The sequence below is a fragment of the Zeugodacus cucurbitae genome, chromosome 4 (assembly GCF_028554725.1).
Source record: "Zeugodacus cucurbitae isolate PBARC_wt_2022May chromosome 4, idZeuCucr1.2, whole genome shotgun sequence".
In the NCBI taxonomy this organism is placed as follows: domain Eukaryota; kingdom Metazoa; phylum Arthropoda; class Insecta; order Diptera; family Tephritidae; genus Zeugodacus; species Zeugodacus cucurbitae.
The window spans coordinates 37,188,750-37,216,384 of NC_071669.1; the positions used below are offsets into that span (position 1 = coordinate 37,188,750).

The window sequence follows — 27,635 nt, forward strand, 5'->3', positions numbered from 1 at the left end:
TTCAATAAATACATAAAATTCATTGTTTTATCATGATATACTTTATTATATAAAATAAATACTATGAATAAATTGCTTCTTAACCCTTTCGTGCACGACTTTTTTACTGTAGTTTTAAAATTTCTTTCTTCATTGGGACCATAAAATAATTCCAAAAAGAGATTACAAACAAAAAAACACGTTGCCACGCCTTTTATTATGGGCGCTACAGAAGGTTGCTTGTGAGCAGCGTTGGGCCATTATGGTATACAAAAATCATGAAACGAGAATTTTGATTTCATGAAAAAATGCTTCACTTAAATGGTTTTATGTATAGTTGTTATATATTCGAAGAGTTAAAAACTTTAAAGTGTTATAATTTATGTCTGAAAAATTAAAATAAACAGGTTTTGTTGTTTTTGCAGCAAAGAAGAACACCATATTTCAGAAATTTAGTCAATAGAGTCCCAGTTCGGAATAGTCAATCATGTTGACTCGAGGAATGTGGCACTAGAAGTAATCAGAGAATTCGACATTCGACATCAAATTGAGGTTTAGTGAGTGTGCTTTAGTTTTGGTTGAAGTACACTCAAATGATTGCAATAAAGTACCCAGGAATTAATGCAAATGTGACTAAAAACGGTAAAATTGTTTCATGTACCACATCTTTGAGCGAAAGTTTACTTTATACGATTCCATCAGAATGCTCGAAAGATCTACACTTCGCATCTGGTTCTTATAGGAAGCGAGAATAGCAGGTCTAAAAATCTCCAAGTATGTTTTTCCTGTGCGCTCCAAAGTCCTATTTCAATGCTCTCTGCGCTTTCAACAATGTCCCTAACATCACTGATCATCTCCATGTCTGCATCTCTCGAAACATCCCAAACAATTTACAAAATATTGTTAATTTCACTTTAAGTTACATCTTTATCTTTTTTTTTATTACTACTATGCTCCAACGTTACCCACAGGTAGCTTGTGAGATTCAAAAAATCCTCACTTAATGCACGAACGACCTACAAACAAACTTGTTTTCCAACAAATTTTATTCAATAAATTTCTAACAAAAATGCATACTCATTTTTCTATTAAATTAAATTAAATTATTATTATAATTGGATCGATTCTAACAAACGTTTGCAAACTTTCGTTCACAAATTATCGACGTCGTTAATGCACTGTTTAAAAAAAAACTATAAGAATAACGGTAAAGAATTTGGGTCGGCTTTAATATATTATCCCAAGCTTTCGGTAATAAAATGGGTATCGTTGGAAAGAGGAGGTTCTCTAGATTAAGAATATATATATATATAGCTGCTGCTGACTTATAGTTTTCGAGATATTCGAACTTAAAGTTGAAAAAAATGCAACTTTTATCTTGAATTTTCACAATATATACCGAATATTTTATTAATAATATGCACTTATTTTACACTTACACTTCAACACATTGTTACTGCATATTTATTTTATAAAAATTATGACGAAAATAGCTGTAAATAAATATTTAACATTTTACACAAATCTCTTAATTTCAACAGTAACAAAAAGGGTTGCAGCTTGACAAGTCATAAGTGTTGCCATATCAGATATTTTGCAAACGAATGAGAAGAATCAAAATAAATAAATACAACGTCGGACTCGAAAGGGTTAAAATACAAACGAATTTACAAGCGACACGGCAACACTTTTTGCAACGCAAATACATACTCTAAAATTCCTCAACAATATAAATGTACTATTTTGCAGCTGTAAGATATGGCAACACCTCATATGTTTTGATTATTTTGTTTTGTTTAATACATTTCGGGACAAGCAAGTTAGTGGTATAATAATAAGTACATTTATCAAAAGAAGATTTTTAGAAATGGAAGAATTCGAAGCAAAACGAAATGCTTTATTTGCATGTCTTGATAATGCTAGTAAAGAATTATCAGGAACAGCTTTGGACCAGAGTATGTCTGCAAGTCCCACACTTGATCTGGTGTATCGCCGCGGTACACCCTCAAAGAAGAACAGGAGCATAGTTTCACCTGATAAGAGTTTATCGCGTATGCGTGGAAAAGAAAGTATATTTAAGAAACCCGAGATGCCGCTATCAAAGTGTTTGAAACCTCGAAGGGTACCAGATTATAAGGTGAACATTGTGGCATGAATGTACATGTGTACCCCACATTAGATTACAACTTACCGCAAATATGTTCTTATAAAAATAGGTTAATCCACAAAAATGGACAAAGTATTCACTAGCAGATGTGGATATTTCGGATCATACAAACACAGCCGCAGCATTCCAATTCTTAAAAGCGATGGACGAACAACTTGACGAATGTGAAGGAAGAGATGTCTCCTCTCGCGAATCGAATAACAAAATTGAATTCAAGAAATTTAGTAAAATTAAAAAACAGATAAAAGATAAGGAAGGAGAAGAGCTTAAAGATGCTGAGGTAGACAAACCGAGACTAAAGGGATCAAAAGTTGTCATGCCGGAATATATTGTTGGTCAGCAAAGAGATGCAAAGAAGAAAAAACACCTAAAATCGGTAGATAATCAAAGTCGAGCTGCGGGGACTTTAAAGTTGGACCATCTGCAGGAAGATGACGAAGATACAGAAGAAGGATAAACGTTGACCTAAATTAATTTAACCCAATTCATGTTATTGAGTTATCACCATAGTTTATACTATATGAAAAATAGTAAAATGTTTGAAACTCTGCAACACATCTTCATTGTAAAATTATAAGACATTAGTTTTAAAATGGTCTAATATTTTTAATAATCTAATAAAATAGAAAATGTTTAAATTATGTATATGAACAAATGGCTTAATAAAATAATTTATATGAATAGAAAATTTGGCACTATATCAACTCTGGTAAAATATTTATTTTAACGAACAGCTGTTTCAACTAAATGACAGTTGCCAACGTTTTGTTTGTTTACCTTAAATTTAGTACGACTGCTAAGCATTTTTTTAAATTTTTACAATTCATACATTAAAAAAATAAGTGAACGTACTAAGTTTCTTCCTACAGTTTAATAGTTTTAATAGAAATTAAAAAAAATGGTTTGCGCACTTGGTATTGAGGGTAGTGCTAATAAAATTGGTATTGGCATAATTCGCGATGGAGAAGTTTTGGCAAATGTGCGGCGTACCTATGTGACACCGCCGGGTGAAGGTTATTAGACAAAGTGTAATTTTCTTATGTGAACACTAATTAATTGTAATATAAATTCCACAGGATTTTTACCGAAGGAAACTGCTGCACATCATAGAGATTTCATTCATCAACTTATAAAACAAGCGCTGAAAGAGTCACAACTTAAACCAAACGATTTGGATGTCATATGCTATACTAAAGGCCCCGGTATGGCGCCTCCCCTGTTGATCGGAGCAATAGTCGCACGAACACTGTCTTTGTTGTGGGAAAAACCTCTTCTGGGAGTGAATCATTGCATTGGTCACATAGAAATGGGACGCCTCATAACTGGCGCTTTGAATCCCATTGTGCTCTATGTGAGTGGCGGCAATACGCAAGTAATTGCCTACTCTAATAAACGTTATCGCATTTTTGGTGAAACGATAGATATTGCTGTTGGCAATTGTCTTGACAGATTTGCGCGCATTATTAAGCTATCAAATGATCCCAGTCCAGGTTATAATATCGAACAGTTAGCTAAGAATGGGAAAAATTATATCAAACTTCCTTATGTTGTTAAGGGTAGTTGCAAATAAAACATCGTTAGCAGACCAACTAAATTCACCTAATTTTACTTCACAGGCATGGATGTGAGTTTCTCTGGTATACTTTCACACATCGAAGAACTTGCCGACCCCAGCAAACGACGCAATAAACGTAAGAAGGGAGAAATAAATGCTGAAGAGCCAGAGCATACTAAGGAGGATCTTTGCTATTCATTACAAGAGACGATTTTTGCAATGCTGGTGGAAATTACGGAACGTGCAATGGCGCACTGCGGTTCAAATGAGGTATTGTTAATCGTATATGATTAAAAATCTTACATAAAAAATTCCTGAAAAATATTTTACGAAAGGTGCTGATTGTGGGTGGTGTGGGATGTAATGAGCGTCTGCAAGAAATGATGGGTATCATGTGTGAGGAGCGTGGTGGCAAGCTATTTGCTATTGACGAGCGTTATTGTATTGACAATGGACTGATGATTGCACATGCAGGCGCTGAAATGTTCCGTTCTGGCACCCGCATGCCTTTCGAAGATTCATTTGTAACGCAACGTTATCGCACAGATGAAGTGCTGGTCACATGGCGAGATGATTAACATAGCTATATGTTATATATATGATTTTTAAAGTGATTCGACAAAATTTAACAACATTGTTTAACTTAAATTCCCAAAAATAATCATTTCTGTTTGAACTTTAATAAAGTACTACTGCTAATAACTATAACATTACTCAATTCCAGCATGGTAACACACTTAAAGTATTGTGTTGCTTTATTCATTCAACTCTCTCTCGATGCCACGCCAATAACTTTTCATTTCCATTGGGAATAGTCGCTTTCCTTCAATTATATACACTTCGCCATTTTTCTCCTTTTCCAAAGCGCTGAGTATACAACGAGACACATCTGTGGCGCTTTGCTTATTGAGACGGTCCAGCACTCTATATGACTCGTCTCCCATATCGGCGAATAGTATCTTCTCCGTGAAATTGGTGAACATGTCGGTAATAGTGGCACCCGGACAAATTGTGATGAACTTGATGCCAGTACGATTGAAGTAAATGTCCGTCTGTAAAAATACAAATTAAAACAACTTAATTATGAAGGAAGATCTAAAATAACATAAAAATCGTATTATACTTACTCCCAAACAGCGTGTGAAGTTAATGATTCCCGCTTTGGTGGCAGCATAAACAGGTAACAAAAACATCGGATCCAAGCCCACGACAGATGACATATTAGCCACAATACCACCGTTGCCTCCATGTTCCTTGCTCATCACATTAAGTGCAGCGAGTGAAGAATTGATAATACCGCCCTACCGATTTCAGAAAAAAATTACTAATTTTACAAATGATTGTTTTCGTATTTACCAAATTGACCAAAATGGTGCGTTGCACGTCCTGGTCGTTAAAGATTCCAGCAACGTTCACAACAATATCAATAGATCCAAACGCCTTCTTAAGCTCTTCGTAAGTCTTGTCAACACCTTGTCTATTCGCCACGTCCATTTTGATAAGCAAAATAGTTTGTGATGGATGCGCTGCGCGTAACTTGGAAATGTCTTCTGCGTTGTCTTGAATGTCAATTATTGCGACTTTCTGAGGGGGAAACAAATTATTATTAAGTCCTAAATCCACATTTGTTCACTTGCCGAGGCCTCGTTGGCCAGCAGCTGCTTGCACACTTGCAAGCCAATGCCACTGGCGCCGCCTGTAATCACAGCATTTTTGTCGCGAAAAGCCATTTTATATTTTAGGTCCTCAATTGAATGAAACTCAGCTAATTTGTAATGTTTATTTGCGTCGCTTTTGGCGGTTGGGCCTTTACGTGTTCGCCTGGAATATTCACGGTTGGTTCTATTGCGGTTGGTGCTTGAATCAGGCGTTAGCTCAGTTATGAATTTACACAGCGTATTTAGAGCATCCACTTTGTTAGCTTATTCTTTAGAACTTGCAATAGCAGGCGATCTTGGCTTGCACTAAAGCCCTCGTTATTGCACTGAGCATTTATATACCGCATGAATTCAAATCACTTGAACGCGACATTTGCGTCGGTTTAGTGGTTACCACATTGATGCCTCCCTAAGATATTTGATATTGATACCTAATTACGAAATAAAGTTTCGTAAACTGTTATAGATATACCCATGTATGTACATATGTACATATAAATATTACTGCAATATATAAATAAACGTTTTATGTAAAACTAGGTTATTAGGGGCTAATTGGCAAATAAATACATACATATGTATGTATGTACAGTCATACATAAATATGTAGTATCATTTTCAAAATCAACGCAACCCCACCTAATGATACTGATGGAGGCAGTGATTTTGCAACCTCATTTACTTTTTTTAGTTTAGTTTTTTAATTACAATGAAACATTCTGAAACATTCTGAAACATTTGTAATGTCATTGGTTTCCATGGGCACAAGGAAGGGCTAAGATCGTGCGTAAACGAACTTAGAACTATCGCTTCTGCGACATGGGGGTGCAATTGGAATGCGCTGAACTCTAAAGAAGAAGTAGAATCTTAAAATTTATATATGTATATAAGTAGAAAGCACATCTTACCCCTTACCATGATCTTAGAACTTGCCATGCTGCTAGGCCTAATTGAATCACAGATTCGTTGAAACCGTAATCTTGTTTCCTCTTTTATGTGCCTTTTAACATTTTTGTAATTTTTTTTTTTGTTATTATTAAGAAATAAATGAGATTTTTCATTTAAAAGATAAAAATAGTAGATCGAGGTATTGGAGAAAAATTTTGGTAAATAGTTTGAGGCACTTAAGCAGAATTCATGTAAGTGCCTTCCCCGCTTTGGCGCCTCAAAAGTGTTACATCTATAGCACTTACGCGGGGACTACTGAATACTCAATTAGTTTTATTGGAACATTTTGCTTCTTGTCTGAGATATTTAAAAACACATTTTTTTATTAAGAATATGAGCTTTCTCATTATCGGCATAAAACTACATGATAGCTAATTTGTTCAGCTAACTGTTGTTTGTAAGTCATAAAACTAAACGAGTTAGATATATTCTTTAACTCGGAGTTCTCCATAGCACGAACTCTTGAATTGGCAATAGAAGTAAAATTTCATAGAAATTTCTTTCCATAAATCGAACTTTTCGATGCAGATCGCAGAATTCGTATGGAGGCGAACAAAAAATATGATATTACACATATGGATTTCATAAATCATGTAACACAAGGCATGAGATAAAGACGTCAAGAGCCAAACAATAGCAAAGTGCAACCAACAAAATTACAGAACACATGTTTTAACGTATTTACATAAAACTGTATGCGTAGTAAATAAATAAAACTGTGTATAAATCTATATTTTAAAGCTGTTTAAATAACTATATTTTTTAACGAAAAATTCTATAACTCGAAGTCTCTCTAACTCGAATTTTTTTTGTGGATTATAGTGATTCGAGTTAGAGAAGTTCCACTGTATATCAAAAAAAAAAAGAAAAAAAAAACAGGATGACGAGACGATTCAAAATCCGAATGTCTGTCAGTACAACCGTCCGTCCGTGCAACGGATAACTTGAATAAAAATTAAGATGTCTTGAGGAAACTTGGTATACATGTTCCTTGGGACAGTGGGAGGGATTGCTTTCGAATATGGGTAAAATCGCACCACTGCCACGCCCACACAATGACGAAAACAGAAAACACATAAAGTTTCATAACTAAACCATAGTCTGAAGTCGTTTCCCTTACGTGCTCCATCACACACCATGAAAATAGTTGAAATCGGATAATAACCACGCCCACCTCTCATACAAAGGTAAGGTTGAAAATTATTAAAAGTGCGCTAACTCACTAATGAAAAACGTAAGAAACACTAAATTTTACAGAAAAAATATTAGAAACAAGCTGCACTGAGATTTTTTTGCAAAATTGAAAATGGGCGTGGCATCGCCCATTTAAGGGCCAAAAACCTTATCTCAGTACTCGACAGATTTCAATGAAATTCGGTATATAATATTTTCATGACACCGTGATGACACGTGTGGAAAATGGATGAAATCGGTTCACAACCACGACAGCTTCCCATATAACTCAATTATGAATTCCATCTTATTCCTTCACTTTATAATACCAATGAAGTTAGCGAAATAAAACTTTACGCAAATACTGTATATGATCTGTGGCATCACTTGTGAAGAAATTGTCGAAACTTTTCAATGCCCCGGATATCGAATATGATTAATCCATGGTAATTTTTCACAGAAAATATCGGTAAATCTCTCAGATATCTTAATTTAATTCAGTAGAAATATTTTTCTTCTAATAGTGTGTCTCTATACCAGAAATGGTTAAAATCTGGTCAGAACATCCCCTACCTAGCTCTCATATACCTAATTATAGGATTTTCAAAAATACGATGGGCTTAATAGCTTATAAATCGGTTAATATGTGAAATATCTTAGCCAAATTAAATGAGCATATAATCTTAGATATAATGTATGTTAGTGATGAAAATGAGTGAACTCGGTTCAGGAATTACCTCAGCCTATATACTATATATGATGATTTTCGTTTTTCTATTGGACTTTATGCCTATATGGGTCAAATTTTGTGTTATCTTAATAAAAATATAGCAAAAAGTTGCGAGAGTATAAAATGTTGGGTTGCACCCGAACTTAGCCTTTCATTACTTGTTATATGTACATTTTTTTACAAATATATTAAAAAGAAAGAAATATGTACAAAGAGATATGTTCAAAAAACCGAGTAGGGGGAGGGACCACGTCTACTTTTACAAACAAATTCCATCGTAATATGCCGTTCCCTCCGTACCAAATTTTTAAAGCTGTTAAAATGTTTTCGGTTTTAGCCATTTTGTGGACGTGGCAATGGTCCGATTTTGCCCTTCTTCGAAAGCAATCGTCTCATGGTGCCAATGAATATGTGTTTCAAGTTCCATAAAGGTATTTCAAATTTTACTCAACTTACAGCTTGCACAGACGGACACAGATTTCAAATATACTCGTCACCCTGATATCTTTGGTATATATAATCCTATATCTATGTACATATATTATAAAGATCGTTCGTGGGTTCGTGGGAGTAAGATTTTTTTTCTAATAGCGTCTCTTTGAGACCAATAATACAAGTAATCGTCTACTAGATTCCATAGATTTTGTAACTCATGTTGTACGAAGACTTCATTGAATGTAGACTTCATGTTGTAATGTTTAGGAACAATCAGACTTCTACTAATTTGTGTGTCACTTTGCGGCTCCCTATATAACCCAGTATATTTCTTGTACAGTTTTAAATATAACAGTTTAATTATAACAACAGTAATATGAACAATGTTTTTTTAACTAGTACCACCTAATAATCTAGTGCGATTAAGGACAAAAGATTTTTATTTTAAAGATCAGTAATTTTATATTAAGAATATTTTATTCAGTATTGTTATTGTTTGCTGTTACATATACAAACTTTCATAAACTTTTCGAAATATAGAACATATCTTCTACATTTTTACGGTATAAATAAATATGAGCATCTCAAAATGTAATTTTCGCAATAAACGACAAGGTTAGACTTTGAGGTTTTCATACATTTTATTTCAAATAACGGTTAAATCTACTGTAACTGTAATAATTCATGTAGAAATGTGTGTGCTCTGCTCCAGTGTTGCAAAACGTCTCCAAAAAATGTTTGTGGGGTATATACATTTGTTTGCTTGTGTGTGTTTGAGTGTAGTGTTGACATAAAATAAATAAAACATCAAATTGAGAGCCAATCTTTAGTAAATAAAGTATTTTAGATCATTTTATTCGTTTAATATTAATTTAAAGTATCACAAAAATTCAACACTTTGCTGGGGAGGGTGTACCAGATAAAGTATTTTAGCATGAATATTAAAAAATGCGTTGCAAAGGATTGTGGAATCTGGAAATCTACATTTACGCTCATTTGTGCATTTTTGTGATTTTTCAATTATATAATTTTTTAACGATTATATATGAATGAATGTCCATTTGTTGCCTCTAATGAGCGGTATCGTATGTGTCTTTGTGCTGGTACCCGGAGACATAGCCAGATGCATCCACCAAGTCCTTACGACCAGAAATGCCTTTGCCCTTGCCCGAGGCGTCGAAGCGCTCTTTATGAGATCCGGTATACTTGCTGGTGTCGGTGAGGCGTTCTACGGCCGAAGCGGCTTTGCCAGCCTGTAAAATACAATAAACAAATTAATTAGCACATTTAAATTTAAAGAAAACAATTATCATCCACAAACTTAAAATGCCATTACAATTATAGAAGATAATCAAAGGATAACCGAATTTCGGACTCCAGTGGTTCTTAATACAAATTGTCACGTACATATGTAATATAAATAAATATAATATAACTAGCTGGCACAGCGGAGAAGTTTCTTCTGCCTTAGAGGCAATAAATGAGGAGATTGTTGATTTTATTGAGTTCAATTTTTTATTAGAATAATATAAAAATAAAGTAATTTAATTATTCTTAATTTATTATTTATTTTTTAGCATGGTTTGCACTCTCCGGTCAAACACCTTGTTATAGACAACATTTTTCGTTTTATAATCAACTTTCAAGGATTGGCCTTGTCATTTGTTAATCGGAAGTTGAAGTCGTTTAAACATCATATGGGTAGGGATTATCGAGATCCTCAAAATGAGAACTTCTTCTTTTTTACAATCAAACGCATTTCGGTGCACAGTTTTAGTTGGTTTAAGTTGATTACTACGGAGCCAATCTTTAGTCGTAAATTGTACGTTGACAAGCCAAGCAGACCCAAGGAGAAAATTCAGTTGAATAGTTGGTGGCTCCACCTTCATTTATAACACAGTCAATAGATTTGAATGAACGAAGTGTACCAATGATCTCATTCTGAATTATGTAGTTTAAGTCATCTACATTTTTATTCTTCGCCGCCCACTCAACCATTCATTATTTTTGTGATTGTTGATGAGATTGTTTTTCGAAAAGACAAAGTTACAGAAATTCGAAATCCGTTCGATTCTTCGAAAGGTACTTGACTTGTGATTTGATGATTTGAGGCAACCGTTTATTTCGTCGGCAGCAGTTGATCTTTTATGACAGTTTTTGGGGAAAATCGCTAGACAGTAAAATTATTGCGCCTCCAAAGCATCTCCAGTCATTGTGAAGATATTCTACTGTTCGGTTAAGTGCTTCCAATGCATCATTGTGCATGCGTCCCACATGATAACTTTCGATGCTGTTAAAACTCCATCATGGCCATCACGGAGTGTTTTGCAATATTGTATGTTGATTCTTCAACAATTTGAAGATTGAACTATAATTATAGTCTGGAATGAAACATTGACTCGGACCATTATCTAGTAGCAGCAAAGATACGGACTCGCCTCTGTGCAGCAAAGAACGCCCGTCAACAAACACAAGGAAGGTTCGACGTCGAAAAGCTGCAATCACAACCGACAGCCGAACGATTTTCTACTCGACTTGCACTCCTGCTCTCTGAGAGCACTCATCAGCATCTCGATATAAGGGAGCTGTGGAACGGCATCTCAAACTCATTGCATACCGCTGCAGCCGAAACAATTGGTCTCCGGCAACGCCAAAAAACCAGTTGGTACGACGAGAATTGTCGTTCCGCAGTGGAGAGAAAACAGACTGCCTACCTCGCAACGTTGCGATCGACCACAATACGTTCGGGGTGGGATAGATATCGAGAACTGAAGAGGGAAGCGGGGCGCATTTGCAGACGTAAAAAGAAAGAGGCCGCAATGCGTGAGTATGAAAAGCTTGAAAAGCTAGCCGACATGGGTAATGCTCGAAAATTTTATGAAAAGATGAGGCGATTTACAGAAGGTTTCAAGACCGGAGCATTATCATGTAGGGACCGAGGAGGTAATCTGGTAACGGATGTCCAGAGCACACTGGGATTATGGAGGGAACACTTCTCCGACCTGCTCAATGGCAGTGAAAGTACAACACCAGGAGATGGCGAACCCGATTCCCCAATCGATGACGATGGAATAGATGTTCCATTACCCGACCATCAAGAAATTCGAATAGCAATTACCCGCTTGAAGAACAACAAAGCGGCGGGGGCCGATGGATTACCGGCCGAGCTATTCAAATACGGCGGTGAAGAACTGATAAGGTGCATGCATCAGCTTCTTTGTAGAATATGGTCGGAAGAAAGCATGCCTGACGATTGGAATCTTAGTGTGCTCTGCCCAATCCATAAGAAGGGAGACCCCACAATCTGCGCCAACTACCGTCTCCTCAATATCGCATATTAGGTTTTGTCGAGCGTATTATGTGAAAGACTAAAGCCCACCGTCAACGAACTGATTGGACCTTATCAGTGTGGCTTTAGACCTGGAAAATCTACAATGGACCAGATATTCACCATGCGCCAAATCTTGGAAAAGACCCGAGAGAGAAGAATCGATACTCACCATCTTTTCATCGATTTTAAAGCTGCTTTCGATAGCACGAAAAGGAGCTGCCTTTATGCCGCGATGTCTGAATTTGGTATCCCTGCAAAACTAATACGGCTATGTAAGCTGATGTTGAGCAACACCAAAAGCTCCGTCAGGATCGGGAAGGACCTCTCCGAGCCGTTCGATACCAAACGAGGCTTCAGACAGGGTGACTCACTATCGTGCGACTTCTTCAATCTATTGCTGGAAAAAATAATACGAGCTGCAGAACTAAATAGAGAGGGTACAATCTTCTACAAGAGTGTACAGCTCCTGGCGTATGCCGATGATATTGATATCATCGGAAGCAACAACCGCGCCGTTTGTTCTGCGTTTTCCAGACTAGATAAAGAAGCGAAGCGTATGGGTCTGGTGGTGAATGAGGACAAGACGAAATATCTCCTGTCATCAAACAAACAGTCAGCGCACTCGCGTCTTGGCTCCCACGTCACTGTTGACAGTCATAACTTTGAAGTTGTAGATAATTTCGTTTATCTGAGAACCAGCATTAACAACACCAACAATGTCAGCCTTGAAATCCAACGCAGAATCACTCTTGCCAACAGGTGCTACTTTGGACTGAGTAGGCAATTGACAAGTAAAGTCCTCTCTCGACGAACCAAAATCAAACTCTATAAGTCGCTCATTATTCCCGTCCTGATGTATGGCGCTGAAGCGTGGACGATGACATCATCCGATGAGACGACTCTTGGGGTTTTCGAGAGAAAGGTTTTGCGTAAGATTTATGGTCCTCTAAACATTGGCAACGGCGAATACCGCAGACGATGGAACGATGAGCTGTACGATTTATACGACGACATTGACATAGTTCAGCGAATAAAAAGACAGCGGCTACGCTGGCTAGGTCATGTTGTACGGATGGAAGAAAACACTCCAGCTCTGAAAGTATTCGATGCAGTACCCGCTGGAGGAAGCCGCGGAAGAGGACGACCTCCACTCCGGTGGAAAGACCAAGTGCAAAGTGACCTGGCTTCACTTGGTGTTTCCAGTTGGCGCCAAAAAGCAAAAAGGAGGAATGAGTGGCGCGCTCTGGTGGATTCGGCTATAATCGCTTAAAGCGGTTCCTACGCCAAATATATATATATATATAGTCTGGAATGAACCAGACGCCATTCTTCTAACAATATGGCTGCTATTCACGCACGAACAATGGCTAAAACATGAGGAATGCCTTTTCAGTCCTACCAGGAACATCCAGGAAATATAAACCACAATTTCCTTCATAAATTAGTGTATCATAAACTTCTTTTTGTTGGGTATTCAACAGGGGTACATTCATTTGAACTACTAAATTTTATATCTGGTGATCACATTCCCGTTCCCGTGTATGCTATATCTTATCCCATGTTATATAAATGTTACATTGACCGAAGGCCGAAAATAAAACAAAATTAAAAACAAACTTGCTAAAATGAACTGCACTAAAAAACAAACAGATTCAATTATTGCGATATTAAAACCTTTCTCAATAAGTAAATATTATCACTTCTTACACTGACAATGAATTTTGTAATGCAAAATTTTGGATCGAAAAAAACGGGGTTTCCCCCTAACGCATGGGCATTATATGTGGCACAGATTCTGTTAGATATGTTAAGATAACCAATTGGAATTATTGTAACCGTAATACAGGAATTGACTCAATAAAACGATTTATAACATAACTATCGCACGGTCAGGTAAAGGATTAAATTCAAAATTTCAAATCTTCAAATATTCAACCATAGACAACATTATTTTTTTTGTCAGTTTAATTTTGTTTTTCCATTTTTATCAAATGAACGCCTACTCTGGTGTCTTTAATAACAGATTTCTCTTTTATATGGAATGTCAGTTGCGTTTTTTGATTGCACAGTTTATTCAAGTTCTCGTAACGTAAATGGAATAATGTCCTATGCCCAGCCCCTCCAAACTAAATTTAAGCCAAATTGGTTTAGCCGTTCTTCAGTTATAAATGGTGTAACTAACACGACTTTCTTTTATATATATAAAAGTATTTATGTACATCTATATACATATGTATATTAATTTTACAATGATCGTTCTGTCCTACCAACCATCGGACAATGAAATCCAATTATATTATACATATGTATGTATATCTAGAACATAAGTTATCAATTGCAACTTACCGAAACTTGTAATACACCGGGAGCACCGCAACCAGCCATCTTCGCTTTGATTTCACTTAATTCGACCTTTTTCGTCTTTGCCAAATCATCCAAGAATTTATTATAATCGGCAAGTGAGATTTTCATAGCTTTGAATTTCTTAAAATGTATACCCGTGTCAGTAGTGGTGATCTTCTTGTCGATTACTTTAGCTTGTTTCATCCATTTATCACTCTGCGACAGAGTAATCAATTTGCCATCCGATTTGGTATCACCAAATTTGGAAAAAGCCTTGAATTGGTCGGCAAAACTAACTTTCGGTTCATCATCCAAAGCCAATTGTGCGACCTCAGCGACTGGGGGTTCCGCAGATGGGGCTGGTGAAGGGCTGCTGCCATTTGTTGCTTCTGCGGACATATTGGATCTGTCAGGAGAGTAGAGGAAATATATTTTAAATTCTATTAAATATCTGATATATATTGTAAATATATATGTATTTTAAAACATTTAACTCGTCAAATTGACGGCCACCGTAAATCTAGTGTTAATATGTACTTTCTTTCACCTGTGCGCAACAACTGTCGCAAGCATTTCGAAAAAAACAAGAGCGAACAACAGTAATTACAATAATTTATATTCAGGAAATTTAATTTATAATTTCACTTTATTTTCGGCGAGAATTTCATTCCCAAAATGCACGCAATTGAATATCCAATTATACGCCTTCAAAATGATGGGCATATGTCTTCACATCACATATTTATTTGGCCTGACTTCGATTGCCGACTTTCCCTTATAAATAACTAATAAATCTTCAACACGCACTCATGAAATGCCGCAAACACAACTATCACAATCGGGTATATATAAATAAACGATAAATATTAGATATTCATCAACCGATTCCGACAATCTTGAGCAATCGACTGATTCTAATAATCAACAAAATATATGGTATACTGTGAGCAGAAATGCCTGTCCTCCCGGATTCTCTCTGCAAGTACTCGTATTATTGTTTACTTCTGCTGGGTTCTACCACTCGAAATTATTATCATATTCAGTTTGTTAGCTTTCATTAGGTTTTGTTTGCTTATCTCATTGGTACTACGCGCTTTATTTTGCTCATATTGCATTATGACGCTTTCTTAATAATTCTCCTATGTTATTTTTGTATTTTCGTATGCCGCAAATATTTATGATATCATAAACGTATGCACATACATACATACATATGTATGTACACGCTGTGGTAATAAAAAATTATAATACAGAAAAAGCGAATACGAAATATAAGAATAATTGAAATGAAAAATAAATAAACTTTGACAAGAGTAAGAAAAAGCTTTTGAGCAATCACTTTAAATGCAGTCAGCGAAAATAAATTGCAAACATTACATTCATCTAACGTATGCGTACACACTTATAATTTAATAATGATTTTTCTGATATTCTGTTATTCTGCTATTCATTAACATACGACGCGGCTCAGATCTGTTGGCTCCTTAATAAAGTAAGTGTTCAATATTTTTATACTCTTGCAACAAAAGTTGCTAAAGAGAGTATTATAGTTTTGTTCGCATAACGGTTGTTTGTTAGTCATAAAACTAAACGAGTTAGATATAGGGTTATAAATATCAAAATTACCAGGACGACGAGACGAGTTAAAATTCGGATGTCTGTCTGTTCGTCTGTCCGTTCAAGCTGTAACTGGAGTAAAAATTAAGATATTTTGACGAAACTTGCTACACATGTTCCTCCTTCAACCAAACTTTCTGCAGTCATTTCCCTTACGTACCCCATTACACACCATACAAATTTATATAATCGGTATAACTACTCCCATCTCCTAGGCAAAGCTTAGGTTGAAAATTTCTAAAAGTGCCTTAACTCACTGAAAACGTCGGAAACTCTAAATTTTACAAAAGAAATGGCAGAGGAGTGCTGAACCCAGATTAAAAAAAGGAAAATGGGCGTGGTTTTGCCCACTTATTGGTCAAAAACCATATCTCGGAACATTTTACATATTTATTGACATATTACAATTTTGAATTCCATCTGATACGTTCACATTATAATGTATGTATATATTAGGAACCAATGAAGATGGCGGAATAAAACTTTACCCAAATACTGTATTTGAGCTGTGACATCACTTGTGGAAAAATTGTCAAGATCGGACTATTACTTTTCAAGCTCTCTGATATCGAACGTGAAGAACCCAGTGCCTAAGGGTAATTTTTCACAGAAAATATTGGTAAATCTCTCAAATATTTTCATGTAAATCAGAGGGAATCTTTTTCTTCCAATAGTTTGTCTCTGTGCCAAAAATTATTAAAATCTGGTCATAACATCCCTTAGCTCCCATATACTTAATTATAGGCTTTTCAAAAATACGGTGGTAGAAAAAGTAAGTGAGCGTAGAGTCTTAGATATAGTGTACCTTGATGGTAAAAATGTGAGAAATCGGTTTAGGAATTACCTCAGCCCTCATACACTATATATTATGATTTTCGTTATTCTATTTATTTTATGCCGAATATATGGGTCAAATTTTGTGTTATCTTAATAAAACCATATCAATAAATTGCGAGATTATAAAATGTTCGGTTGCACCCGAATATAGCCTTTCCTTTCATAACGGAATAGCCAATTAAATACAAGCATTTAACAGTAGCACAAACAGTAAAGACATTGTCTTACCAAACACTATGTCTTCACTCCTTTTATTGCAACTAAACATCTAAAATATATTTTTTTTATTTTACCAAAAACACCTCACTATTTTGCCTAATAACTTTTTGAGAACTCTGTAAAGTTACGAAAAAAAAATATCTATTTAGAAGTTGAGGTAACAGAATTCCAGCAGAATAAGCATTTCATTCTTAAACTGATTATTTTATTGTATTCTTTCATTGTAATCATTGTTATTTAGAAACCAAAAGCTCAAGAAATTTCCGATTAAACCATAACTGGAAATTAGAGTGTTTAAACTTCATACAGTGGTCTGGTGTATTAAAGTATATTTTATGGGACACTTAGTGGGAATACGGAAAAATCTGTAGACTGATTTTGTGCAGAGTTTAACGTTGTTTAAGCGTTATAATCTCATTAAAAACCAAATTTCGCATCAATATGCGTCATTGCAACATGGTTATACAGTTTAACTCCGATGACCAACCGACATCCATCCGAGTGAATTGCACGGTATGAACAAATGGGATTTTCATAAAAACGATGCGAACATTTGTGTAATTTTAAACCTTCATTCAGTGAAACAACTGCAAGCAATTAATTTCGAGCTGATTAAGTGAACATTCGCAAAACGTTATCACCAACGGCCTTTGTCAGATATAGACCCTTTCATATTCAATTTGCACATACATATACATACATACTTATGTATGTATGTATGTAGGTCCACTGAACCACTTCTGAACCGACGTGAGCCGTATGCAAGTATGTAAAAATATTAAGATCCATATGCAAGTATTTAACTAGAGTTTTATTTAGTGTTTATGTTAATGTCAATTCACCTGGAATCGGATTAAATATTTTGCCTTTAATATTAATTAAAGATTATAATGACTATATGTAAAAACTTCCTGCAAAAACAATATTATCATTATGATATGCTACATTTTGATCGATATATACGGTATAGAGGACTCTTTTCAATAGTACAAAAGGGCGTAACTGGTTTGAGTCAATCATATACAGCATTATATATAAGTACTAGCAGACCGCTCCGGCTTCGCACGGGTTTAAACATATGTACATTGCAAAAGTTATAACACACTTATAGACATTTTCCCATACATATTCCTTCATTTTTAAAAAAGTAAAATGAGGAATATTGGAACATGAAATTATATTTTATTTGCAATGAACTAATACTTGATTACGACCTCTAGTCTTTGGTGTCCGTTGTCTTCCTCTCTGATTATGGAGGCGTTGGGAACGCTCAGAGCTCGACGCCCTAGTGCGAGCTTGTATGTTTCTAAAATTTTGTTCTTCAAGCCGCTGCACACGTTTTGTACTCGACTCTCAAGCGCTTACTTGGGAGGTTTTGAAATTTTGTTCAACAAGCAGAGAATGACTTGCAAGACGATTTTCAGTTTCAGATTAAGACAGAGTCCCTCACCTGGGAACTATTTCCAGAAAGTTGAGATTCTACCAATAAATATAGCCTATGTTACTCGGGGTGAATGTAGCTTTCCAATGGTGAAAGAATTTTTGAAATCGGCACAGTAGCTTTTGAGTTTATTCAATACAAACATACATACAAATCTTTCCTCTTTATAATAGTAGTATAGATGCATGTGGTCATGAAATTTAATGTTGCTAAATATGTACATATATATGTGAGTTCTTTTGATCTTTTAAAAATGACGCTATTCTTACTAAAAATAACTAATAAGTATATACATATATACATATGTATGTACCTATATACGTCTGAATATGCAAATGAGTGAATTAACAGACTGAACGTCAAACGTCGGGGACACAATTTCAAATGAAATCATGCTTTTCTCTAAGTACACTGGTCGGCATCATGTGTGTCAAAAAATAAGCCATAGCGATGGGAGTTTAATATTCTGGGGATCCGATTTTTATAATGGTAAACCAGGTCTCCCCGGTTCCCATTGACAGTTCTACGAATCAGATCAACTTTTAAAAACAATAAACGATTCTGTATTTCCCTCCGGTGACAGATTGATCGGAGAAATGTTTATTCCCTAACAGGACAATGCTCCTTGCCATAAGGCGAAAATTATTACCAAATATCTGAGGAAAGTTGGGGTAGAAACACTAGATTGGCCGCCACAGAGTCCTGATTTAAATATTATTGAAAATGTGTGGTCGCTAATAAAGCGAAATAGAACCGCTGACAACCGCCAGAATAAAATACGAAATGATCCGAAAGGTCACAAAGGTGGGGAATGGAATTGCTCAAAATGATATCCAAACCTTGGTGAATTCAGTTCAAAACCGCCTCTAAAAAGGCTATTGTATGTTTATATTAAATTAACAAAACAAAATATTATATTTAATTGTTAAACAATATGTTGTCAAAATACTTATGCCACCCAATGAATTTCATTCATTTTAATTTTAATTAAAAAAATAAATCTAAATTAAATAATCAAACTAACTACAATAAATATAACCAATAATTATTTTCTCTACAAAATAAGAAAGAATGAAAAAGGAACAGAGGTATCGCTATGTTAAAATAATTATGCCGACCACTGTATCTAAGCAATATACGAGCATGAGACATTTTCAGCTTAGTGGCGTATATTTATCACAAGAATGAGTGTATGTATGAGAATTGGGCAAAAGTTGGGCAAGGTAATGTTTCGACATACACAAGAAACATAATTTTCGGTATTCAGTATTTGCTGCCTAATTTGAAGCAACCCTGTAGGGAAACTGTGAAATATATTATTATTACAGAGTGCCACGATTGAGAATGATGAATATTTGTTAGAGTTGTTTTCTATCGTATTTTCATGGTTCAAATAATTAAATGATGATACAATGTTCATTTGAGTGTGTAAAGTGCAGAAACACTCCAATTATATTAAATTGAAAAATTTTAATACTAAATATTTTTGAAGTAGAATAAACATATTTTTAGAAATGTTAATACATTAATATTGAATTATCACAATGTGCTTCAAAAATATATTTAAAAATATTGCACCTGCTGAAAATTAAGATATCTCCCAAATATAAATAAATAAAACTTAAATTTTTGAAAGACATTGCGTTTTATTATTTCTGCGGACACTTTTGCATCTAACTGATTAATTGGAGAATTAGTGACAATTCACTTTATTTATTGTATTATTGAACAATCATTTGGTCAAATTTACTTTCATATGAAGTCCAAATGTTTCAATATTATGATATAAATTTTGTGAAATATGGTTTTTCAATAAAAACTCAAACCCGTTTCCTATTCCATTCCAATACCACTATAATAAAGTGGTTTGAATGAAAGCAGAAATATTACGCTTACAAAGCATCTTTAACGGTAATCAATGTTCACTCTGCGAGGCGCCATCTCTCAGCTGTTACACTCCCACCAACTATTGCTCATAACAGAAATATCTAATGGGTAGGTCAAGGTCGCCGCGACCTTAAAACACAGTTTACTATCTGATATAAATCTAACAATTTCCGCAAACACAAAAACACAGTCGTGCTCACATTCACTTGTGGAAAGCATCGCTTTATTTGTAAACAAAGTAGCAACACCCAAAAGTCATAAAAGTGAATCGTCAATAAAAGCCAGCAAAGAATGAAAATAGAGTGAGCGCGACTGTGAGAACCTCACCCCCTCACGGCCCGCCTTGTCATTTTGCTGAAACCGCATGTCGTCAGTGTGGCTGACAGCGACAAAGCATTGTTGATATGAATGTTCCATTTTGCTGTTGTAGCTCTTGCATTACAAAACGGAATTATGCACCGAGGCACTTGTATGTGCCTACGGTTTCATATTTAAATGTACTCGAATGTACATATATATGAGTGTACGCGTAAGTATATTTGCAGAGGGGTTTCACTTTTCAACGCTTCAGCCGCGAAAAAAGTATTTCCCGCTTAAGCATTTCAGAGCAAGCAATGATACGGAACAATGACAATAACAACTAACGACAACCCAACATTATGTCATCTCGTTATTCAGCATATAGCTGCTTAAATATGCTTGTAAATGTGTATGTGCGGTACGACTTGATGTTTACTGCTGTTTTGGGTGTGCGCTGGGCTGTCTATTTGCATGGCAAGATAAAATTTCAAAGTTTTATAAAAATGCCCTTTCACATACATATATTATATTTTCATTTACTGATCTATTGGTCACAGGTTGAATTCTAAAACCTCCAATTGACTAAACTCAGTCAAGCGCTACGAATATACATATGAACATACATACATATGTTATGTAGGTTAATGTCGAATTATTCCAAAACAAAGTATATATTCAAGACCTAGAAACATTTCCTAAATCAAACACCGTTATTTGGCAACGAACGACATAACGTAAAAATTTAGAGATTTTAGTAGATCAATTAAAGATCCGAAGATATGTTTCTCGATTTTTTGGTTGTTGACTAGTGTTACTATTCCATATTATATTTTTAGGCGATGTGTTATCATAAATCTTACGAAAGACAAAGAGCAATATGCCAAACTGGTAATCTTGCTATATTTGCAAACTCTTTGTGTTTGGGAAACCATAAAAGAACGACGTAAGCGTGTTGGCACGGCTCAATTAACTGTTTAAGGCATGCTAAGAACCCAAAAATATTATTTATCTATTATGTATGTATGTAAGTAAATATAAAATTGAGTACCTGGGTGTGTAAAAAAAAGCTAATGAGCATAACAGAGACAGAAAAATTGGTTAAAATTACTAATCATTAATTATACAAGTTTCCAATTTTATTCCGACATATAATGCGGAAATATATGTACATATGTATATATACATATTATTTATTATGTACGACATGGACACACGCCAACTATTAATTATGCGTATAAATGTACACCATTGTGTGAGAATGTTTGTATAAATTAAATTTTAACAAACACAACATGGATGCTTGAAGTAATATTCGCAAGTATTTATGTATGTGCATATGAACATATCATAATCTGATTTTTTTGAAAGTTAGTAGCTTTGGATTAGCATAACTTTGTAATAAAGTATGTGTTCATCAATTATGTGGCGTGGTAGATACATATAAGTTTGGTCTGTCGACAATGTGTCTGCAGAAGCTTACCTTTACATTAACGGATCAACCTTTATTCCGTCATTATTATGCAAATCACTTTTTATCGATTGAAATATATATAGCTTTCTGATTTGAAAGTTTTTGCAAGGTACATAGTTTTAAATGTTCTGACATGGGAAGATTTTTGCTTATCACTGACCCAAAAGTAATATTCAAGTATTGAGATTCAACTTTTTCCTGGAATAGTCCCTCAAATGCGAATTTGAATTAATTAAGTATGAAATTCTGCTAGATCTCCTAGATTGTAAAAGCTTTTTCACCTACAAATTCATTTATACAATACAAAATGACACATTTGTATCTTGTTATAATAAAAAAGTACTAACCTGTTGATATTGGAACATTACTTCACAAAGGGTCTGACCAATGCATACATTATATTTATACACAATTGAACTTCCCTAACTCGAATCACCATCATCCACAAAAAAACTTCGAGTTAGAGAAACGTTACGGAAGGAAATGATGAGTTCGAGTTAGGGAAGTTCAAAGAAAGAAAAGAAAGAAAAAATTTGGGAAAAAAACTATTTTCGTTAAAGTTTGAGTTTTTCTGCATCTTTAAACTGTATTAATTCAAAGACGGTACTATTTATATCTGATAACAGTGGAACTAGGTATATGCACCTATATTTCTCTTAAAATAACCTTAAGTAAATGAAGGAAAATTAAAAAAAAAACGTACATAATAATATTCATCGCTAAATAGTTTCAGGAAATCGGTTGAATTATACTTTTTAATAGAATATCTCACTGTTTTTTCACAGAGCAGTTAGGTACTCATAAAAACTAGATCACAATCTATACCATTATAGTCTATATTTTTTTTTACCAAAACACATTAACCTAGTGGTGGTGACTGGAAACTATAGCTTCCCATAATCAGTCACAAACCACTCACCCTCATTCAATTGTTAGACTTCAATTACAGAAACTAGGTCAACATGTACCACAAAAATGCTGGCACCCAAACATTGTCTGCACTCAGCCACATATTTATGCGCGAATGGGTATGAAAAAATGATTAATTGCTGCAACCATATCACAAGAGCAACAATGCATCAATACGGATTAAGTATGACTCACTAAAGTAGTTGTTGGGGGGCTCTAACATACGCGGTTGTAAGCTCGAGCATATTACTCAGACAGGAAAGCATAGAAAAAAGCAAACCGCGTCGTCATTAAACACGCCGAAAGTTCAAAAACCTATAAAATGGCTGCCATCACGAACTAGGAAAACATGAAACCAGGAAGTCATGGACGTGATAAAGTAGTTTTTGCGGCAAAATAAATGAAGAAGTAATGGGAAGAGGTGCATTGCTAGAAGTTAAACTGTGTATCGAAAACACTTTCGCCGCTGCTTCAAATAAAACGCAACACGCGAACTCCTAACACGCTCGCCACGCAGTCAAGTATAGCAGTGGGTGGTACAAGGGTGGTCAGTTCCCAAACAACTGTGGGGCGTTATTTCAGTTGGTATACGAGCATCGCTATGACATCATACTCACACCGTGCAAGCAACGAACGGAAACAGAACCGAACAAACGCGCAGCGTCCGAAGTGCGCATGTACGCAGATTTCCACCGAGAACCCTGTAGGGCGAAATGAGTATGGTGCGAGTGCATAAGTATCGTTGTAATTAATCTGTTGGCATCAATGAGTTGCTGGTGAGTACATTTCGCTACTACAGTAGTTTTCTTCTGAAAGTTGGAAATGCTGTCAGTATTTAGGTACATCATAAATAAACAAGCGAGTTGAGGTGAAGTTGAAAGGCGATTTGAAACACTAGTTTGAAATAACTCAAGTTTTGAGTTAAGTTTGCTTTCTTGCTTCTAGCTTTTTTTATGTCCTGTATTTTAAGAGTTGATTGATCTTGAAGTTTGAAATTATTTTTAATATGGTTTTATGAGTCTAGGGTGGTACTAGTGCCCATAAAATAGTTTTTTCTTTAAAATAAAAATTCTTTCAAAATATTGGCTATTTGGGGGAAAATTAGTTTGATCAAAATTCTCGCTTATAAACGGTTATCATGCTGACAAAATCAAACTAAGCTTAATCCGTGCACTGTACGCCTAAAATGATGCTATATAAAAGGAATGATGCACACGCTCCACTTTCGCTTATTCTTCAAAAAACAGGAAGATAAAGCGGAAGTGCTCATATGTATGTGACGTATATATCCACAAGTTAATATTTTACGCAGTTAAATGCCGCGCTTCATGACCCACTTTCCTGATTTTTACACATTTCCATACGTATAAATAGATGTATATACACGCTTACATACATATCTCTTCTATATACTCCGCTGATTCGTTCAAAATTTAATTTTTGCCTTTAAAAAGTATCTAACAGCGATCGACACTGATGACTTGAAGTTGAGTTTTTTCTCTAATTTTTCGCACCATTCTAAACTTTATTTTTCGACTCCCATGCCTTTCATATTTATCTACCCCCAGCGAATATTTGTTTGTAAACAACTTTCTTGATGCTGGCGCCGTTTATCAGCAACACCGAGATTCCATGACACGTCCCTGATGCGCGTATACACACTTCAATCTTTGCACTTTTCGGTATATTTTGCAGCGTGCGTTCAATTGTGTACTTATGTACATACAATTAATTTATCAAGACTTAAATTTGAACTTACACTTTTACTTTGACGGAATACTACACAAAAATTTAACAAAATAAATACTGTCACTTTTTATTTAATTTAATATTTTTTATTTTAGCTCGTATTTGTTTAATCAGTCACTCTTAGCCTCGTCGTTGTCGTGGTCTGCTCAGCTGTACTCTGCGTACTGGACAAAATTGCGAAGAAATCTGTCGCTCGACAAAGGCGCACAGCAGTCGGTGGGAAAAGTGCGCAAAAGCTAAATATTTCTAGCGGACGCTGTTCGGCACACATATTTACATGCACACAGACATTTTCATAAAATATAAATGAGAGGCTATAAATATTTACGTATTTCCTACAAACACTTGTTCATACATCAGTATTTACATTGTTGAATTTGTAGCTGTGACAACTGTTTGAGTGAGAAACAAATTGACACACCGCTTTTGAGTGAGTTTGTAAAAAGTTTGCCATAATTCTTTTCGTGAGATAATGCACATATGAGTAAAACCCAACTACATACACATACATACACATGTATATTTAAATATGATGAGTGTACTATTTCACTTCGATGTTAAAAAGGTTCAAAGGCGAGTTTGAAATAATATTAATTGGTATTGGCAATTTGTTAGTGCGAGAAAATTAGTCAGACTACGAAGCACTCATGCAGTTATAAACTTGTTTAACTAAGTGTTCCAAAAACGTTTTTAGATAGAATTTATTTTTAAAGCTTATCACACATTTGTATAATCGATATACATAGATACATATGAGGACAGACATATCAGAGTAGACGCGAGACTAACCGAAACGTGTACAAGTGCTCCCTGCAAGTATAAATATTGCGAAATCGAGCTATTCACTTCTCACTTTTCGAATATTTGAATTTCCAGGATTTCAGGTGACAACTAAGATATACCGCTAAAATGTGTTTTTTTACAATTGTACCTATATACAATGATTAAATACTAACAAAAATTCAATTGTAATAAGTTAAAAAATAATTAAAAGCTAAATGTTAGAGAAATTTATTTGCTCCTACAGTTACCTTGCTAAGTCTGAAGGCCTCTTACGTTTCAGTCGGTTTTCTCGTTCAGCAGTTCCGATGAGTCTGGATGCCTCTTCATTTACATGCTGTATAAGCCTCATTTCGTGAGTCTTTGCGAGTTTGGTTATTTCGTTTACTACTGAATTCACACCAAGATCACGGGAAAGGTCAGCAGATCTTAGTAACTTATTTTGGAAGCACTGAATGCAGGCAATACAGTTTTGACTTGAGCAACACCATAGTTGAGCTCCATAGGCTCAAATTGGCTCTAGTACTTGATTATATATAAACAGCTTGTTTTCGATTGAAAGCGTGGATATCCTACAGACTAGATGGTAAAACCAAGCAAATTTTAAATCAAGCTCACCCCTTTGTTTCTTGACATGCTCTTTCCAGCGAAGCTTAGGATCTAGGGTGATTCCTAGGTACTTAGCATTATTGTGATGTGGTATAGGAGTACCATTTATATAAATGATTTGAAATCATTTTAATTAATGCGCCACTTGGAAGCCCATTTAGAAATTGCAATGACTGCTGTCTGCACTCGAAGGGTAGATACTTAGGTTGGCTCTCCAGCTGCTAACAGGGATGTGTCATCCGCAAATGTCGCTGTCACAAAGCTTCTATCGGTTGCAAGTTTGAGTATGCATCCTCTTTTTTTATGCGAAAGTATCTATCTTTTAGGTAGAAAGCAATTATTTCGCAATATTGTTTGGGTAACATGCATTTCAATTTCAGCAGTGGACCCGAATGCCAAACTCTATCAAAATAGTCTAAGAGGGACGCCGAACAAACGTTCTTTTTATCCATAGCATTTTCAACGAAATTAACTATTCGGTGCACCTGGTCAATTGTTGAATGGTGATCACGAAAGCCGAAGTGATGAACTGGTATAAGGTGTTTTCGATCTATTATTGATTAGAGCCTCTTTATGGGAGCATTCTCGAAGATTTTCGATAAAGCTGGCAACAGCGATATTGGCCTATGTGATGTGACATCAAATATTGGTTTAATTATTAATGAATTTAATTATTATTGAATTTACATGAGTATTAAAATTTAGTTTAGGGTCCATAGTAACTCCTAAATCAACAAAGCAAAATACTTGCTCTAAACTGAAGTTATTTATTACATAGGGAGAAGGATCAACAGATCTACGGGAAAATCACATCCTTTTACATTTTTTAAGATTCAGTGGCATATCATTTTTGTGACACCAAGTAACTAAATTGCTGTACGCATAAAATGAATAAAACATATCTTTAATTGGGAATACAGTTGAACTTCCATAACTCAAACTTCCTTAACTCGAACCTTTCAATTGGCAATATGAGTCAAATTTCATACAGATTTTCGTCCATAAATCGAACTTTTAAATTGGCACGTGAACCTATTAACAAATAGCTTTCGACGAAGATAACATACCTTTAATTTTTTTTTTTTTCAAAATAGTGACGATGATCAAAACTTGATGGAAACTGATTTCGAATTATGGATGAGAAATAGTAATACAAACCTCACTTCAAATGTTAATATTGAAGATTATTGAATAGGATAATGAGATTTGCTCAGCCAGATTAAAAAAAAATAATGATGATATTGTAAAACCGAAAATTTCAGACCCAACGAATATGACTTTTAACGCCATGGAAAACTAGATTAGAAACTAGACTAACTGGATTCTGAAGAAGAAATTATTGAACCGTCTTCAAAAAATGTTTATTTCAATATGAATATTAATACAACTGACGATCACTAGAAAGCACTAAACAGATTAGAATCTCTTTTCACTGAAACAAAAAAGCAAAAACTATTTGTCAAACAAAAACTATAGAATACATGTTTTAACTTATGC

General features: G+C 35.0%; 4 protein-coding genes across 7 annotated transcripts; 2 read left to right on the forward strand and 2 right to left on the reverse strand.

Annotated features, from left to right (window-relative positions):
- The first annotated feature begins 1,754 nt into the window (after nucleotides 1–1,754).
- LOC105211565 (uncharacterized) lies at nucleotides 1,755–2,791 on the forward strand. Its single transcript, XM_011183074.3, has 2 exons — nucleotides 1,755–2,116; nucleotides 2,196–2,791. The coding sequence occupies exons 1-2, from the start codon at nucleotides 1,847–1,849 to the stop codon at nucleotides 2,601–2,603; spliced, it is 678 nt and encodes a 225-aa protein (XP_011181376.1). The 5' UTR covers nucleotides 1,755–1,846; the 3' UTR covers nucleotides 2,604–2,791.
- Nucleotides 2,792–2,905: 114 nt separating this feature from the next.
- On the forward strand, nucleotides 2,906–4,626 carry LOC105211567 (probable tRNA N6-adenosine threonylcarbamoyltransferase). Its single transcript, XM_011183076.3, has 4 exons — nucleotides 2,906–3,159; nucleotides 3,223–3,702; nucleotides 3,763–3,971; nucleotides 4,037–4,626. Exons 1-4 carry the CDS (start codon nucleotides 3,045–3,047, stop codon nucleotides 4,277–4,279), a joined length of 1,047 nt encoding a protein of 348 aa, XP_011181378.1. The 5' UTR covers nucleotides 2,906–3,044; the 3' UTR covers nucleotides 4,280–4,626.
- On the reverse strand, nucleotides 4,336–5,713 carry LOC105211566 (alcohol dehydrogenase 2). Its single transcript, XM_011183075.3, has 4 exons — nucleotides 5,339–5,713; nucleotides 5,058–5,285; nucleotides 4,829–5,002; nucleotides 4,336–4,753 (listed from the first exon to the last, which is right to left on the reverse strand). Exons 1-4 carry the CDS (start codon nucleotides 5,429–5,431, stop codon nucleotides 4,457–4,459), a joined length of 792 nt encoding a protein of 263 aa, XP_011181377.1. The 5' UTR covers nucleotides 5,432–5,713; the 3' UTR covers nucleotides 4,336–4,456.
- A 3,744-nt stretch (nucleotides 5,714–9,457) lies between these two features.
- Nucleotides 9,458–24,933, reverse strand: LOC105211568 (tubulin polymerization-promoting protein homolog). Of its 4 annotated transcripts, none has more exons than XM_011183078.3 (3): nucleotides 24,760–24,933; nucleotides 14,323–14,725; nucleotides 9,458–9,898 (listed from the first exon to the last, which is right to left on the reverse strand). In XM_011183078.3, the coding sequence occupies exons 2-3, from the start codon at nucleotides 14,716–14,718 to the stop codon at nucleotides 9,716–9,718; spliced, it is 579 nt and encodes a 192-aa protein (XP_011181380.1). In that variant the 5' UTR covers nucleotides 14,719–14,725; nucleotides 24,760–24,933; the 3' UTR covers nucleotides 9,458–9,715. The 4 variants fall into 4 exon arrangements, with proteins under 4 accessions (XP_011181380.1, XP_011181381.1, XP_011181379.1 ...); XM_011183079.3 differs by lacking the exon at nucleotides 24,760–24,933 and adding an exon at nucleotides 15,127–15,265; XM_011183077.3 differs by lacking the exon at nucleotides 24,760–24,933 and adding an exon at nucleotides 14,867–15,120.
- Between the last annotated feature and the right edge of the window lie 2,702 nt (nucleotides 24,934–27,635).

Coding starts and splice junctions, on each gene's coding strand:
- LOC105211565 (XM_011183074.3), top strand. CDS start 1,847: ATGGAAGAATTCGAAGCAAAACGAAATGCTTTATTTGCATGTCTTGAT. Junction 2,117..2,195: donor GAAGGGTACCAGATTATAAG/GTGAACATTGTG, acceptor TTATAAAAATAG/GTTAATCCACAAAAATGGAC.
- LOC105211567 (XM_011183076.3), top strand. CDS start 3,045: ATGGTTTGCGCACTTGGTATTGAGGGTAGTGCTAATAAAATTGGTATT. Junction 3,703..3,762: donor ACTTCCTTATGTTGTTAAGG/GTAGTTGCAAAT, acceptor TTTACTTCACAG/GCATGGATGTGAGTTTCTCT. Junction 3,972..4,036: donor CGCACTGCGGTTCAAATGAG/GTATTGTTAATC, acceptor ATTTTACGAAAG/GTGCTGATTGTGGGTGGTGT.
- LOC105211566 (XM_011183075.3), bottom strand. CDS start 5,431: ATGGCTTTTCGCGACAAAAATGCTGTGATTACAGGCGGCGCCAGTGGC. Junction 5,003..5,057: donor GCACCATTTTGGTCAATTTG/GTAAATACGAAA, acceptor TGAAATCGGTAG/GGCGGTATTATCAATTCTTC. Junction 4,754..4,828: donor ACTTCACACGCTGTTTGGGA/GTAAGTATAATA, acceptor GTATTTTTACAG/ACGGACATTTACTTCAATCG.
- LOC105211568 (XM_011183077.3), bottom strand. CDS start 14,892: ATGCTTGCGACAGTTGTTGCGCACAG. Junction 14,726..14,866: donor GCGACAGTTGTTGCGCACAG/GTGAAAGAAAGT, acceptor CTCTCCTGACAG/ATCCAATATGTCCGCAGAAG. Junction 9,899..14,322: donor CCGGTGTATTACAAGTTTCG/GTAAGTTGCAAT, acceptor TGTATTTTACAG/GCTGGCAAAGCCGCTTCGGC.